Below are 17,658 nucleotides of genomic sequence, written 5' to 3' on the forward strand. Positions count from 1 at the left end.
GGACTCACCATAATTCAGGCGTTTATCAATCCAGCTCAGCAGTTCTTTGACATATTTACACCATGTTTTGGCATATTCAAGGGCTGCATCAACACCACCTTCGCATTTTATCAGCATCTCATCAGCCTCTTCAACTACAAAAATAAATCCAGATTCAGAAGGGCTTCAGAGGACAGGCAGAGGCTTCCCCATGGTGAATCTCTCTGATATGTTGGCTTGTGCCATCTTCAGATAACAATAGGTCATAGAAGAGATCTTTCATGGAACAACAAGGCTATACTAGCCTATTTCACAGCACTCTGCAATCTCACATCAGCTCCCCAGCACAGCCATATGAGTTTGAGGCAATTTAGATGCATTTGGTCCCCAATAAAATGTTTTATTAAATTTATTTTTTTGTAAATTAGAAGCCAGAGCCCATTGTGTGATGATGCTTGGAGTGGCGAACTGCAGTTATGCTCCCTGAGGATGCTGAGACAGACTCACAGCACTGAAATCAGCAATTCTGAAAGAACTTCAAGCTAAAGTTGTCATCACATAGGTTAGAAAATAGCTTCTCCTCAATGGAAGGGTCTCATGAGGGGAGACATGGTTTTATATGGGACTTTATGATGCCAGTGATTAATACAGAACTGATGAGTCTATGAAAAGTGAGCAACAACAGCATTTCAAATTCAGTAATTGATTTTAAATTATTGGGCAAATATTTATTCTACTAAAAATTGACAGGCAGCTATAGTAATATAGTGAATTAATGTGTCAGTGCTCAAAAGTCAAAGTTAGTGTACGAAGGTTGGATGTTAGTGAGATAACAAGTGAAAACGTGTAAACAAGGGGCTCAGAGGAGGTATGAGGGGTGTTCACCACACGCTTGCCTGGAAAGGGTTAATATAGATTAAGAATGGGGCTAATTAACCCAACAGGCCACAGCTGAGGGGAATCAGGTGGTTAAGTAATCCCCTGACTACATGAGGCAGCCCATATGAGGAGGAAGGAGCAGGATTGGATGTATAAAGACACGTAGCCCACAGTTACTCCCTGGGAGTAGGCAGTTGGGAGGCTGGCAAACTCCGAGAGAGGGAAGGTAGGTAGGAGAAGGTTCAGGGAAAGGTAGCAAGGTCTATGAAGGAATAGACTTTAGTTGCTGATTAGAGGGTCCCTGAGCTAGAACCCGGAGAAGAGGGTAGGCCTGGTTCCCCTACCAGACACTGAGGGAGTGGCACCAGGGGTGGTGAAAGGGAAGACTTCCTGAGACTGCTGGTGAGAAGGGACTTTGATACACAAGCCTGAAAGGGACTGGCTGGAGGGCTGAGTCATGAAGAGGCAACTCCTGGAGCAAGAGAGAGGCTACAGACCAGCCAGAGGGGATGGAGAGATGATGTGTAAGTGTAGAAAGGTGTGTTGGCCTTGCAGAGCTAATCCCCAGAGTGGCCAAGAAGAAGTGCCGTCCTGGTGGTGAGTAGAGCACCCCATCTCATGGGGTTATAGGGAGCAATGTGAATACTGAGCTTTAGAGCCCCAAATAGACATATGTGACTATATTCATCTCTGCTGGAATCTGCCATGACCATACACACTAATTGCAACCAGGGGACATCTGAATTGTACATTCTTTTTCATAGGTGGGGTACAAGAGCTAATGACAGAAAATGGATCAACTATTCTTGAGTCATCTATATATTTTAGTTTGCTTCTCTTAAGTTACCTGTGATGTTTGTCTGCACTTGCCCCTCCAAATTGCTTTTGCTCTTGTAGAAACTTTCATCCACCTATAAAACAAAGAGGAAAATTATTATCCAGATGTTTAGAGGAACTTACCAAGAGCTGCTCTTAGAGTCTTATTTCCTGGGAAGTTTTATGTAGTGAGGAAGGTGGCCAAAGACTTGATAGAGGGCTAGTGGCATAATATAAAACTCCACAACTTACAGAAATGTGGAGGACTCTGACAGGGCGTGCATACCCGCACTAGGACTGCTGGGTATGCCTCTCTTTAGGCTGAGGAGGCCTCACCCCTGCTCGAGGCCAGGTATAAAAGGGAGCAACCCAATTCATTTGGGGCTGACCGCTGGAGAGGAAGGAGGTGTGCTGCAGACTCCTGATGAAGAACCGCTCACACTTCATGACACAGAGGCCAGCCAGATGGCAGTGACTCCCAGGCTCCAGATGCCACAGAGGGAGGAGAGACCGGGGGAACCCTGAGACCCCAACCTACAGAGAAGCAGGTAGGAAATAACGCAGGGAGCCTTTGCAGGGAGGTGGTTGGAGACTAGCGTGCTTCAGCTGGATCCCCGCTGAGCTGGTGGCAGGCAACCCTGCCACCAAGAGGGCCCTGGGTTGGGACCCAGTGGAGAGGGAGGGCCTGGGTCCCCCTATCCTGGCCACCGCCCACCCTGGAGTAGTGGCCTGCCTCACCAGCCCTACTGATTATAAGGGCCGCTCTACTGACTTGAGCTGCTAGGCCGCACAGCCTTGATTCTGAGGGCAGGTAGAGTGACTTTGGTTGTTAGGCCACATTACTCCAAGACCCAGAGGGGTCGTGCAGACTTGCCCTTGGGCCTATAACAACCCGTGCCCCATCCCAAAAGGGGTTGAGGTGTGCACGATCCGTGACAGGGACAAATAGGCTTCTAACCCTGTTGGTTCTGGAGAAAAGCCTGAAAACATAACATGAGTACAGCCTAAAGGTTCAAAAACCTGAAGGCAAATAAAAAGAACCCCAAGTCTGTTTTAAAAAAATCACATAGTTTTTCATAGATTTGTAGAAATTAAGGATAGGAGGGAACATTAGATCATCTAGTCTTAGCTACTATGTGTCATTAAATTGCACTGAGACAATAATTTGCACTACATTGATGACATCTTCATCATCTGGACCCACGGAAAAGAAGCCCTTGAGGACCATGATTTCAACAATTTCCATCCCACCATCAACCTCAGCCTAGACCAGTCCACACAAGCGGTCCATTTCCTAGACACTACTATGCTAATAAGCGATGGTCACAAACACCACCCTAAACCGGAAATCTATGGACCGCTATATTTACCTACGTGCCTCCAGCTTCCATCCAGGACACACCACACGATCCATTGTCTACAGCCAAGCTCTAAGATACAACTGCATTTGCTCCAACCCCTCAGACAGAGACAAACACCTACAAGATCTCTATCAAGCATTCTTAAAACTACAGTGCCCACCTGCTGAAGTGAAAAAACAGATTGACAGAGCCAGAAGGGTTCCCAGAAGTCACCTACTACAAGACAGGCCTAACATAGAAAATAACAGAATGCCACTAGCCATCACCTTCAGCCCCCAACTAAAACCTCTCCAGCGCATCATCGAGGATCTATAACCTATCCTGAAGGACAATCCATCACTCTCACAGATCTTGGGAGACAGGCCAGTCCTTGCTTACAGACAACCCCCAAACCAGAAGCAAATACTCACCAGCAACCACACAACAAAAACACTAACCCAGGAACCTATTGCCAACTCTGTCCACATATCTATTCAGGAGATACCATCATAGGACCTAATCACATCAGTCACGCCATCAGGGGCTCGTTCACCTGCACATCAACCAATGTGATATATGCCATCATGTGCCAGCAATGCCCCTCTGCCATGTACATTGGCCAAACCGGACAGTTTCTACACAAAAGAATAAATGGGGACACAAATCTGACATCAGGAATCATAACATTTCAAAAACCAGTAGGAGAACACTTCAACCTCTCTGTAATCACTCAGTGACAGATGTTAAGGTGGCAGTTTTGCAACAGAAAAGTTTCAAAAACAGACTCCAAGGAGAAGCTGCTGAACTCGAATTAATATGCAAACTAGAGACCATTAACTTAGGTTTGAATAGAGACTGGGAATGGCTTGGTCATTACACTAATTGAATCTATTTCCCCATGTTAAAATATCCTCACACCTTCATGTCAACTGTCCAAAATGGGCCATCTTGATTATCACTTCAAAAGTTTTTCTCCCCTGCTGATAATAGCTTCTCTTAATTAATTAGCCTTTTACAGTTGGTATGGGTACTTCCACCTTTTCATGTTCTCTGTATGTATAAATATCTTCTTATTGTATGTTCCATTCTATGCATCCGATGAAGTGGGCTGTAACCCAGGAAAGCTTATGCTCAAATAAATTTGTTAGTCTCTAACGTGTCACAAGTACTCCTGTTCTTTTTACAATAATTTGCATTGACTAAAGCAATTCTTTTGAGCTTTTAAGCAACTCTCATGACTTTTTGCTGCCTGACTCATGATTTTTGAACACTTTAGGTTGACAGCACTGCCATCTTGTCGGACCTTTTGCATAGCACGAGTCCTAGAACTTTACCCAGTGATTCCTGGCATGGAGGAAATTACTTTTCCTTAATCAGCAAGAGTGAATCCAAACTGCATGCACCTGAAAATTCCATGAAGTATTATCTGTTCTTTAGTCCCCAAAATAAAATTAGTCACACTTCTCATTTTCTGTTATATACAGGTTCTTCTCACAGTGCTGGACAACCTGAAGCCTGTCAGGGTAATCTGCTGGTGGCCTGTGAGACAGCTTGTTTACATTGACCATCTGCAGCTCCCAGTGACTGACTGCAGTTCAACATTCCCAGCCACTGGGAGCTGCGGGGGGGCCATGCCTGCAGATGGTCAATGTAAACAAACTGTCTCATGGCCTGCCAGTGGCAGGATCAGCTCCAGGTTTTCTGCTGCCCCAAGTACCTCCCCCCCGTCCAAAAAAGCCATGGCAGCGCAATCGCACCACTCCATCCTTCAGTGGCAGTTCGGCAGCAGGTCCTTTGCTCCGAGAGAGACTGAGGGACCCGCTGCCAAAGACCCAGACGTACCGCCCCAATAGCGGCCGGAATGCTGCCCCTTGGTATTGGCCGTCCCAAGCACCCAGGGCCAGCGCTTTCATTTAGGCAACTTAGGCAGTCACCTAGGGCGCCAGCATTATGGGGAGGGTGGCATTTGGCCAGGGGGGCAGCAGGTGGCTCTGGTGGAGCTGCCGCAGTCATACCTGCGGAGGGTCTACTGGTCCCGCGGCTCCGGTGGACCTGCCGCAGGCATGCCTGCGGCAGCTCCACCGGAACCACAAGACCCGTGCACGGGGCGGCGAAATGGCCCGGCGCCTAGGGCGCCAGAAACCCTGGAGCCGGTCCTGCAAGCACCTGCTTCTTTAGCTGGTACCTGGAGCTGGATCTGGCCAGTGGATTACGCTGATGGGCCACAGGTTGCTCACCACTGTTCTAACACCATCACTGTATCTGTGCATCTAGCATCTCTCTCTCCCCCCTTTGGTAAGAATCCCAACCAAAACAACTTCATTTCCCTTGCTAGAATAAATGTTACTTAATAATATCTCTATTGAAAAGGGTTGTCTCTCTTCACTTACCGGGAGCATCTCACTTTCTGGGGTCATGTCTGTGTCATCAATGAACATGTCAACTGTCCTGTAAAGTAAATAAACTGATTAAATAATAAAGACTTAAAGCTATCTTGGAAGCTGCAAAATGCAGGACTAGAACCATGGCACTTAATTTACTGCTGAGCCCATTTCTTCTGGGGTCTAAAATGCAGAATATGACTAGGAGAGAGGTCAATCTATAACCAGCTGGTTTTTTGACCTGGCTTAGTCTAAATAATTTACATTATTTAAGAATCTAACCAGAAATGATAATTGTAGCCTTTAGCAGAGTTGGGGGATCCATGTCTCAGCTGAAGGTAGTCATTAGAAAGATAGATGCCCAAATTCTGCTCTGTTAAACCCATTTAACCTCAATTACTTCACTGGGTTTCATGGATGTAACTGAGACCAAGCTTAAGGAGCATACATAAAGGCATGTTTATAGTGCAACTATAGCTATGGCACACCCAGCTGAAGCCATCAGTGGGCGTCTGTGCCTATCCCAGAGTTAACTAGAGCAACAGAACAAACATGCCCAGCAGAATGAACTCTCCACCTTTTAGAGTAGCAGCCGTGTTAGTCTGTATCCACAAAAAGAACAGGAGTACTTGTGGCACCTTAGAGGCTAACAAATTTATTTCAGCCTAAGCTTTTGTGGGCTACAGCTCACTTCTTCGGATGCATAGAATGGAACACACAGACAGGATAAATATCTCCTGTCTGCGTGTTCCATTCTATGCATCTGAAGAAGTGAGCTGTAGCTCATGAAAGCTCATGCTGAAATAAATTTGTTAGCCTCTAAGGTGCCACAAGTTCTCCTGTTCTCTCTCCACCTTTTATCTGTTTGAATTTTAACCGAACTACTGTTATAATCCCCACCATTTAATATGCTACAAAGCAATAGAGATTCTCAATAAACCCTTCTCTGCCACCTTATCTGTTTTTGCAATGAGCCTCCCTTCGCTATTTCATATGGATTTCTTTTACCAATTAAATAGCTTTATTTGAGAGAGTACACTTCACGGGCAAACATAAAACATGAGAGAGACAGACATTTCCTTCAGTGTTTGATTTCATAATATAGGGCCAAGTGAGGAATTTACACTAGTGAGCACTGACTCACGCAAGTAGCCCCATTCACTTCAAGTGGTCACCATCACAGGTGAGGATTCCACAAGCAGGCTCAGAGTGTGTGTGGATTAAGGCGGAAAGACAAGATCTTCAGAGCAGAGGCTGTCGTTAGCTCTGGACAGCACTTAGCACAATGGGACACTGAATCAGGTTGGCCTCTAGGTGATACTACGAAATACATATTCAATGACAATAACAAGTGGGCCAGATTCTGATCTCACTGGTGTAAATCCAGAGCTCCCTGAAAACATCCTCTAGTAAGACACCTCAGAAGAAAGGCAGGTGATTGATAGCCTAGGAAGCCTGGAAGATAGTAGTTAGTAAAGTAAATCTAAATTATAACAGCAAATTTCTAACCTAGAGAAAAAGAAGCAGGGAGGGGACTCTAATTTTTCTAAACATGGAAAGGGTATTAATAAGCAATGGAAGTAATGAGTCACAAAGAACATATAGAGTGACTGTGTAAACACTGTGAAAGAAGAAAAGGGAAAAAGCCGATATGGATGGTTAAGGCCCCATGGAACCAGTCCCATCCTATTTGTGTACATACGCATTTCCAAGCGAGATTTCTAAGGCATCCAGACTCCGGAAAATCTCACTGTAACGCTTCTTGTTTTCAGACCCTCTCACTTGATGGTTGAGACCTGGAAGTAAGTAGGAAAGAGAAACAGTTTTGCTAAGAAATCCCAAAGGCCCTGATCCAATGTTCACTGACGTCACTGGGAGACTTGTGCATTGCAGTGGGCTTTGGATCAGGTCCAATATACAGAGAACGAGCTAAAATAAAGGAGAATGGTGAGGTAAATAGAAAACAATGGTGGGCTGACAGTGGGGTGATAAGGGGAGGCCACAGGTGGGAGGAGATAAAATTGTGGGAAAACCAGACATTTTCCAAGGCTGCTTGGGTGACCGAGCTCCTTGGAAATAAGAAACCAGATCCAGAGTCCACTAATGTAAATAGGAGTCTTTCCACCGGCTCCAGTGGGCAAGGGAACAGGTCCAAAATCAGATAGGTAAATTAGCAAGAACTCTTTTGAGAATAGGCGCTGAACTGAAATAGCAGGAGCACTGTGGGTCAGTGCTAATGTGTATTGGAGCACCATGTGTGAGAAGCTTGCACATAGTACCTGGCTGCACTACACGTGGATCAAGTTAGTAATTGGCCTCTACTTTGGACCCCAAGTCTTGTGTATAAGTTAGTGGTGCATATGACTCGTAATGTGCATTGGCAGAGAGGTGTGTGTGTAACTGCAGATTGGGATCAAAATGCATGGGCAGGGCAGAGTTGTGGAAGTTTTTCATTGCTTGAACAACACATGCTATCCTGTGCTGCAATGTGTCGCATGTAGTAACCATTTCTCAATACCATAACACGCTTATTTCTGGTGATACTCTAGCTGATGAAATATTATATCTGCTTTATTCCACAACAAGCATTCATAACACAACAATAAATTCCTGCCATTGCTCTTCCAAAGGCCTGAGTATATTCTGCCAAAAATTGCACAGACAGACAGGTGGTCGTGAGCACATGTGTTTTATGGAGGATGTACAGTTGGCAAATCTTGCTTCCTACTCAGATACATTTAGTTAGGACTATGGACAGAAACTAGACCCGTCACTGCAGAAAAGCAAGGGCATTTTTAAAATAGAGAACTAGGCATATTTGGCATAAACAGAAGTGAACTTCGCTCTTTTCTTTTTTTGGTCCCCCTGACATTCCAGGAAACAGGATGTGGTTGACCTAAATCAAGAGTTGCTTCACTTGTAGCTGAGAGGTGCAGTCAGTGAGCAAGCGCTTGCAAATGTCAGTTAATGGTGCTTAATGGAAAAGTCAGTGTCCTGTCTTGTTAATCTGACTACAACTGGTCTGCGTCCCAGCTGAAATATGCAGATTTTCAAGTCAGGTTTTTATTAGAAGGTTGGCTGCTCTGGCAGCTCCTCAGTGAGGAGTGGACTGTGGAACCCATATGCAGCCCCCATAGTAAAGTCCATTGCAGAGCCACACTGAAGTCCAGGGAGTGGGGAATTCTGCCTATCAGAACTCTCCAGTGTGCAGGAGGAAGGCACCTACTGTTCTGCCCCTCCAGGGTTCCTGCATACTCCCCAGTGCAAACCAGCCTTTTTCCTCCTGCTGATACAAAAGGAGATGGGGTCATGCCCTGTTCCTTTCCTCTCAGCCTTTAGGGTGGGCTGTGCCTGCAAGATCAAAGATAGGTTGTGAGACTCTCTTTAAATCTGAAGCACAATTGTCTGGCAGGAAGTGAGGAGGCTGTGAAGGTTCTGGACAGAAGCTTTACAGCGAAGCAGAGAAAGACAGAGCAGCTTTAGAGATAATCTTGCTTCCATATTCTAATAAAGCTCCTGGGTCAGGTGAAAGTGACTCTCTGTGTCTGTCAAGTTGTCAGAGGCCAATTCATTTTAAAGAAGCATCATTAAGAGTAAAGGAAAAAGGCCAATGCAGCCTACCCCAAGCCTATCAGTTTGGTGGGTCATGGAAAAGTCCGTGTTAAAGGAGCATGGCCAGTTTCCAAGCTGCAACAAAGTTCAGCTCAGTGCAGGCACCTCACCTCTTCTATGCAATGGAGCACAAAGATGGGAACGTTTATAACTTATTTGCTTTTGCTGAGCAAAAAACAGAGATTAATGGTGACATCATTCTTCAAAAGTCTGAGCATTTCATCCCAACAGGGAATGTAACCCAGGAGTGGGTCTGCTTTTACCGAAGGCCTGGAGGAAGTGTAGAGGTCATTTGAACTTGCCTGCCAGCCTCATGAGAGAAATTAGAGCTGATTAAAATCACCATTGATGCTAATACACCATTGTAAATTGTATCCTACTGCTTGCCCAGTTACCTCTCAGTGGTCCCACATCCAGCCTGTGACTTCCACGTCATGAGAGAGGAACTCTTCAAAGGTGAAAAGTCTGATCATCTATAGCAAACCTACTGTGGCCCTGCAAGTACAGTCGAGTTACATGTTGGCAAGGATACATGAGTAACACTAGAGCCTCCCATAAAATGCCAGGAGTGAGCCCGAATGTCAATGAGTGGCCCCAACAGAGAGCCGGACCTAAAATGCAAGGTAGAATCATGTTACTCTTTCAGAATGACCAGAAAGAGACAACCCAAAGAGTCTAATTTACACAGCTTCATCGGTCCCACCTTGAGAATTGTGAACTAGACCACAGCAAAGAGAAGGGCACATCTATCTCATGATCATTGACTTTTTTTTTTCCCTAGACTTATAGAAATTCTGCTCCTCACTAGACTCACAACTCAATTGGTCATAAGAGCATAAGAATAGCAATACCGGGTCAGAACAACAGTCCATCTAGTCTAATATCCTGTCTTCTGACAGTGGCCAATGCCAGATGCTTCAGACCATGAGAACAGAACAGGGCAATTTATCAAGTGATTCATCCCCTGTCATCCAGTCCCAGCTTCTACCAGTCAGATGTTTAGGCACACCCAGAGCATGGGGTTGTATCCATGACCAACTTGACTAATTGATAGACCTATCCTGCATGAACTTATCTAGTTCATTTCTGAATCCAGTTATAATTTCAGCCTTTACAATATCCCTTGGCAATGAGTTCCACAGGTTGACTGTGTGTTATGTGAAGAACTAGTTCCTTATGTTTGCTTTAAACCTGCTGCCTATTAATTTAATTGGGTGACCCCCTGGTTCATGTGTTATGTGAAAGTGAATAAGGAAGTGTTATTTACCCTTTCTCCACATCATTCATGATTTTATAGACCCCTGTCATATCTGCCCCTCGGTTGTCTCTTTTCCAAGTTGAACAGTCCCAGTCTTTTTAATCTCTCTTCATATGGATGTTGTCATATGCCTAATCATTTTTGTTGTCCTTTTCTGTACTCTTTCCAATTCTAATATCTTTTTTGAGATGGCCTGACCAGAACTGTATGCAGTATTCAAGGTATGGGTGTAGTACAGATTTATCCATTTCCTAATCTTTCCTAACATTGTTAGCTTTTTCTTGTGTGTGCTGCACATTGAGCAGATGTTTTCAGAGAACTATTCACGATGATTCCAGGATCTTTCCACAACTGGTAATAACTAATTTAGACTCCATTTTTTATGCACTACTGAGATTGTTTTCTAGTATGCCTTACTTTGCAATTATCAACATTGAATTTCATCTGCAATTTTCTTGCCCAGTCACCCAGTTTTATGAGATCCGCTTGTAACTCATTGCAGGTTGTTTTAAGATTTAACTATCCTGAGTAATTGTGTGTAGTCTGCAAACTTTGTCACCTCCATTGTTTTTCTATATCATTTGAGTATGTTGAACAGCACTGATCCCAGGACAGATTCTTGGAAGACCCTACTATTTACCTTTCAATGTGCAAACTGACCATTTATTCCTAACCTTTGTTTCCTATCTTCTAACCTGTTAATGATCCATGAGAGGACCTTCCCTCTTATCCCATGACTGCCTACTCTGCTTAAGAGCTTTTGGTGATGGTAGGGCCGACTCCAGGGTTTTTGCCGCCCCAAGCAGCGGAAAGAACAAAAAAAAAGCTGCGGTTGCAATCGGCAGCAATTCGGCAGTAGCTCCACCGTGCTGCTTTCTTCTTCAGTGGCAATTCAGCGGCAGGTCCTTTCCTCTGAGAAGGACCCGCCGCTGAAGAGCCTGATGTGCCACCCCTTCTTCTTGGTCGCCCCAAGCACCTGCTTGCTGAGCTGGTGCCTGGAGCCAGCCCTGGGTGACAGACCTCATCAAAAACTTTCTCAAAGTCCAAGTACACTATATCCAATGGATCACCCTCATCTACATGTTTGTTGACATCCTAAAAATTCTAAGATTGGTGAGGCATGATTTCCCTTTGCAAAAGCTGTGTTGACTCTTCCCTAACATAACGTGTTCACCTATGTGACTGATCCTATTCTTTACTACAGTTTGAACTAATTTGAGTGGTACAGCAGCTAGGCTTACTGGCCTGTAATTGCCAGGATCATCTCTGGAGTCTTTTTTTATTTTTTAAATCAGTATCACATTAGCTATCTGCCAGGCATGTGGTACAGAGGCTGATTTAAGTGACAGGTTACATACCACAGTTAGTTGTTCTGCAACTTCATATGAGTTCCTTCAGAACTGTTGGGTGAATACCAGCTGGTCCTGGTGATTTATTACTGTTTGGTTTATCAATTTGCTCCAAAACCTCCTCTGACCTATCAACCTGTGATAGTTCCTCAGATTTGTCACCTAAAATGAATGGACCAAGGTATGAGTCTCCCGCACACCATCTGCAATGAAGACCAATACAAAGAATTCATGTAGCTTCTCTGCAACAGCCTTGTCTTCCTTGAGTGCTCCTTTAGCACCTCAATTGTCCAGTGGCCCCACTGCCTGTTAGACAGGCTTCTTGCTTCTGATGTACTTAACAAAAATGTTGCTGTTAGTTTGTATCTTACTAGTTGCTCTTCAAATTCTTTTTGGCCTTCCTAATTATTTTTGACTTGCCAATGTTCATGCTCCTTTTTATTTTCCTCAGTAGGATTTGACTTCTAATTTTTCAAGTGTCTTTTTGTCTTTAACCATCTCTTTATCTGTTTAGCCCTAGTGGCATTTTTTGGCCCTCTTGCCTTTTTTTTTTTAATTGGGAGTATACAGTTAGTCTGAGACTCTATTGTGGTGTTTTTAAATAGTTTTCATACAGCTTGCAGCCATTTCACTCTTGTGACTGTTCCTTTTAATTTCCACCTTAACTTGCCTCCTTGTTTTTGTGTAGTTCCCCTTATAAGTAAAATGCTGCTGTGGTGGCTTTCTTTGCTATTTCCCCTCTACAAGGATGTTAAATTTAATTACATTATGGACACTATGAGCAAGCAATTAAGCTATAGTCACCTCTTGGACTACGACTAAATCAAGAATGGCCTGTACCCATGTGTGTTTCAGAACTAGCTGATCCAAAAAGCAGTTATTAATGGTGTCTAGAAATTTTCTCTGTATCTTGTCCTGAGGTGACATGTGCCCAGTCAATATGAGGAGAGTTAAAACCCCCATTATTGGGTTTAATGTTTTTGTAGTCTGTACTCTTCCTAGCATTTCACCATCACCATGCTGGTCAGGTGATTGGTAGTATATTCCTACTGCTATACTCTTGTTGTTCAAGCATGGAATTTCTATCCATAAGATTCTTTGGTACTGTTTAGATTTAATTAAGATTTTTATTATATTTGACTCTATCCTTTCTTTCAAAAATAGTGCCACTCTCCTATCCATGTGACCTACTCAGTCCTATATATTTTGTACCATGGTATTACCGTATCCCATTGTTTATCATCATTCCACCAAGTTTCTGTGATGCCAATTGTAGCAATATCTTCATTTCAATACCAGGCACTCCAGTTCATCCATCTTAGTATTTAGACTTCTTGCATTTGTATATAAGCACTTATAACATTTGTCAATATTTAGTTGTCTGCTTTCATGTGACATAATTGACAGGAACTCATTTTTGTTTGATTGTTGCCTCACTTCCTATTGCACTTTATCAACTTCTATCCTCTCCTTTTTACTAGGATATACAGTATTCCCTTTAATAAATCCTCCAGGGATGTGTCCAAACCATGTGCTTCCTCCGTACCTGTCCACTTTCCTCCAGCCCTTAGTTTAAAAATCCCTTTGCTGGCATGTACAGTTAAAAAGTTGTAATCTGGTTCCATTTTGGTTTAGGCTGAGCCCATGCTTCCTATATAGCTCCTCCTTTCCCAAAAGATTCCCCGGTTCCTAATAAACCTAAATCCCTCCTCCAAACACCATCTCATCCAAGCACTGAGATCCTGCAGTTCCGCCTATTTCACTGGCCCTGTATGTAGAACTAGAAGCATCAGCGAATACAACCAGAAGTCACAGACAAGTTAAAAGGCCTCTTTTCTGATTTTGGCATTCTGGGAGAAATAGTCACTTCATAAAGTGAGGCACAACATATCTAACAAATCATCTGAAACTGGAAAAATTAGTCACAAGCTGTGTTTAGGAATCTAACTTGCTAACCAGTCTTGTTTTTTCTTGAGTGGTCACCTTCCTTTCTCCTTTATTTACAGAGTTGTAGATATAAAAGATAGTGTAAAACAGGAGGAAGTGATTCATCAGTGTGTGATCTACAATAGCGATGTGCAAAATTATAGATTATGCTTTTGAAAGTGAGGATTGATTGCAAGGGAATATAAAATAGAAATAGCCTCAGTCACTCAGGTTCCTTCACTGTATTTATCGTTAAAATTTCAATTTAAAGCAGAAAAATTGGGTTTAAGACGTTTTCCTGTCCTAGCAAATGCCAGCTCCATTAAGCAAACTGTTGTGTACTCAAAACATTCATTAATAGGGATACAGATAGTCCCTTTTTTATCCAACAGCAATGCCTATCTGTCTTGACCTGCTGTCAGCCTCCAAGTGGCCTTTCAGCACATAGAATCATAGACTATCAGGGTTGGAAGGGACCTCAGGAGGTCATCTAGTCCAACCCCCTGCTCAAAACAGGACCAATCCCCAACTAAATCATCCCAGCCAGGGTTTTGTCAAGTCTGATCTTAAAAACCTCTAAGGAAGGGGATTCCACTACCTCCCTAGGTAACCCATTCCAGTGCTTCACCACCCTCCTAGTGAAAGTTTTTTATCCAACCTAAAGCTCCCCCACTGCAACTTGAGACCATTGCTGCTTGTTCTGTCATCTGGTACCACTGAGAACAGTCTAGATCCATCCCCTCTGGAACCCCCTTTCAGTGTTGAAAGCAGCTATCAAATCCCCCTCATTCTTCTTCTCAGACTACAACATTCCAGTTCCTCAGCTCTCTCCTCATTAAATCATTGTTCAGCCCCTAATCCATTTTTGGTTGTCTTCCTGCTGGATCTCTTTTTCCTCCTATTTCCCAAAATATTCTTTTGTAGAATGGGGCCACAACTGGACACAGTACTCCAGATGAGGCCTCACCATGCTTGAATAGAGGGGAATGATCACATCCCTTGATCTCTGTGCAAAACGCCCCTAATTACAACGACCAAAATGCATTAGCCCTTGGCAACAAGGGCACACTAACGCATATCCAGCTTCTCATCCACTGTAACCCCTAGGTCCTTTTCTGCAGAACTGCCTGCTAAGCCCATTCGGTCTCCTGTCTGTTAGCCGTGCATGAGAATTTTCCGTCTAAATGCAGGACTTCTGCACTGTCCTTGTGAACCTCATCAAGTTTCTTTTGGCCCAATCCTCTAATTTTCTAGGTCCGTCTGTATCTAGCCCTACCATCCAGCATATCTACACTCCCAGTTTAGTGTCGGTTGGCAAACTTGCTCAGGGTGCATCCACAACCATTCTCCAGATCATTAAGGAGGGATAGAAACAAACACGGCTCAGGACGAACCCTTGGCACTCCACTTAATACCGCTGCCAACAGACATGGAAGCCATTACACTATCCGTTGAGCACTCAACAGATCTACCAGCTTTCTACCATTATAGTCCATCATCCGCTATACTTTTAACTTGTTGGCAAGAATAACTGTGGGAGAGTATCAAAAACTTTGCTAAAGTCAGAATAACACATCCCACGCTTTCCCCGCATCCACAGACCAGTTACTTGTCATAGAAGGCAAAGGTTAAATTCAGGATTGATTGCCCTTGGTGATCCATGCTGACCGTTTCTGATCACTTTCCTCTCTCAAGTGCTTCGAATTGATCTTCCTTGAGGAACTGCTCCAATGATTTTTCCAAGGACTCAGGTGAGGCTGACTGGCTGTAATTCCGCAGATCCTCCTCCTTCCCTTTTTAAAGATGAGCATTACATAACCTTTTTCAGTCATCGGGACCTCCCTGATCATCATCTTTACAAAGATTAATGGGAATAGGCTCTGCATTCACATCGCAACTCTTAGTATCATCTCAGATGCACAGCGCATCCACCCCATAGCCTGTGCTCGTCCAGCTTTCTAAAATAGTCCAAAACCTCCTTTCCAGATGGCTGGTCCCTTTTCCACCAATATGCAGTGCAGTAGTCCTGGGAGCTGACGGCTTGTTCGTGAAGACAGAGGCAAAAAAGCAATTGAGTAACATTAGCTTTTTCCAACCATCCTCTGTCACTAGTTTGCTTCCTCATTCAGTAAGGGGCCCACACTTTCCTTGACTTTTGTTTTCTCGTTGCTAACATACCTGTGACAACCCTCTTGTTATCTTATCATCTCTTGCTAGCTGCAACTCCAAGTGTGATTTGGCCTTCCTGATTTCACTCCTGCATGGCTGAGCAATATTTTTATACTCCTCCCCGGTCATTTGTCCAATCTTCCACTTCCTGTAAGCTTCTTTTGTGTTTAAGATCAGCAAGGATTTCACTGTTAAGCCATGCTGGTCACCTGCCATATTCACTATTCTTTCTATACATCGGGATGGTTTGTTCCTGCAACCTCCATAAGGATTCTTTAAAATACAGCCAGCTCTCCTGCACTCTTTTGTCTTTCATGTTATTCTCCCATGGGAATCCTGTCCATCAGTTCCCTGAGGGAATCAAAGTCTGCTTTTCTGAAGTCCAGGGTCCGTATTCTGCTGCTCTCCTTTCTTCCTTGTGTCAGGATCCTGAACTCGACCATCTCATGGTCACTGCCTCCCAGGTTCCCATCCACTTTTGCTTCCCCTGTAATTCTTCCCTGTTTGAACAGCAGGTCAAGAAGAGCTCTGCCCCTAATTGGTTCCTCCAGCACTTGCACCAGGAAATTATCCCCTACACTTTCCAAAAACTTCCACACCAATCTATTTACATGCCTCAAGGATCTCTGATAAAGGAACTTCATCCCATTTAAACATAAGCTACTTGTATTCACTTTCAAGGCTCTTCATGGCCCATCACCAGTCACAGTCCACTGTTGCAAAAAAGGCAAATATCTTTCTGGCTGTATTAACAGGAGTGTTATATGTAAGACATGGAAGGTAATTGTTCCTTTCTCTTTGGCACTGGTGAGGTCTTAGCTGGAGTGCTGTGTCCAGTTTTGAGAATCGCACTCTAAGAAATATGTGAATAAATTGGAGAGAATCCAGGGGAGACCAACAAAATTATAAGAGGCTTAGAAAACATGACCTATGGGAAAAGGTGGAAAGAACTGGGCATGCTTAGTCTACAGAAGAAGACTGAGGAGACACTATACAAGTTTTATGTTATATGGTTGTTGTTAAGAAAACAGTGATCAATCTCCAGGATCAAGGGTAGGCTGAGAAGGAATTGGCTTTACAGCAAGGAAGATTTAGGTTAACCATTATCCTTTCTAACTAAGGATAATTAAGCACTTGAACAGCTGTCCTAGAGAGGCTGTGGAATCCCTTTCATGTGGAGGTTTTAAAGAACAGGTTAGATAAACACCTGTCGGGATGGGTCTAGATATACTTAGTCCTTTTTCAACACAGGGGAATGGACTAGATGACCTCTTGAGGTCCCTTCCAGCCCTACATTTCTCTGATCGTCTCTCTTGCTATCAAGATGTCAATTCCCACCTCCAGTTGCCCCATGGTGCTAGCTTCAATTAGCCACTTGTTAAATTTTCAAACAGTCATCTTCATGCTTTCTCCCATGATGCCCCTCATAATTTGAAGTAGCTCCTCAGAAACATCTACAAAACTACTTCATTATACTTCAAATCGCTCTTTAAAACCCCTTTACTATACATTGAGGCTACTGACCAATACTGTCTTGCTGCTTTCTAGCACTTCCAAGTCAGTATGTTTTTATTCACCTTTTGTGTCTTATTGTAACCTCTTTGGGGTCAGGACTGCCTAGTTCTGTGTTTGCACAGTGCTTAGTACAATGGGCCTCTTGTCCATTACTAAAAAGAACAGGAGTATTTGTGGCACCTTAGAGACTAACAAATTTATTTCAGCATAAGCTTTCGTGGGCTAAAACCCACTTCAGTGGATGCATGTGTCACGGAGTCCCTGGGCGATGCTCTGGAACTGCTCCCCACAAAGCCAGGCAGGACTTTGGGGAGCCTCCTCTCCCTTGGAGCAGACTTGTTCAGGGCAAGAAGCTCACACGTCTTCACCTCCTGGGTCTCTCCTTGGAGCATTCAGCATCCTCTGCCCCTCCGTGCGCTTCCCACAGCGAGCCC

At 43.9% G+C, this 17,658-nt stretch overlaps 1 protein-coding gene across 2 annotated transcripts in view; it reads right to left on the reverse strand.

Moving 5' to 3' along the window:
• Window positions 1–17,658, reverse strand: part of GMIP (GEM interacting protein) — a 48,356-nt gene that overhangs the window by 21,645 nt on the left and 9,053 nt on the right. Inside the window, exons 2-5 of one of the 2 annotated variants that reach the window (XM_032782036.2) lie at window positions 7,098–7,191; window positions 5,405–5,462; window positions 1,706–1,769; window positions 9–134 (exon numbers count right to left, since the gene is read on the reverse strand). In XM_032782036.2, coding sequence (XP_032637927.1) covers window positions 9–134; window positions 1,706–1,769; window positions 5,405–5,462; window positions 7,098–7,191 — 342 coding nt within the window. The remainder of the gene's footprint in view (window positions 1–8; window positions 135–1,705; window positions 1,770–5,404; window positions 5,463–7,097; window positions 7,192–17,658) is intronic. The other variant, XM_032782038.2, reaches the window with a different exon arrangement.

The sequence above is a fragment of the Chelonoidis abingdonii genome, chromosome 26 (genome assembly GCF_003597395.2).
Source record: "Chelonoidis abingdonii isolate Lonesome George chromosome 26, CheloAbing_2.0, whole genome shotgun sequence".
NCBI classification, from domain to species: Eukaryota; Metazoa; Chordata; order Testudines; family Testudinidae; genus Chelonoidis; species Chelonoidis abingdonii.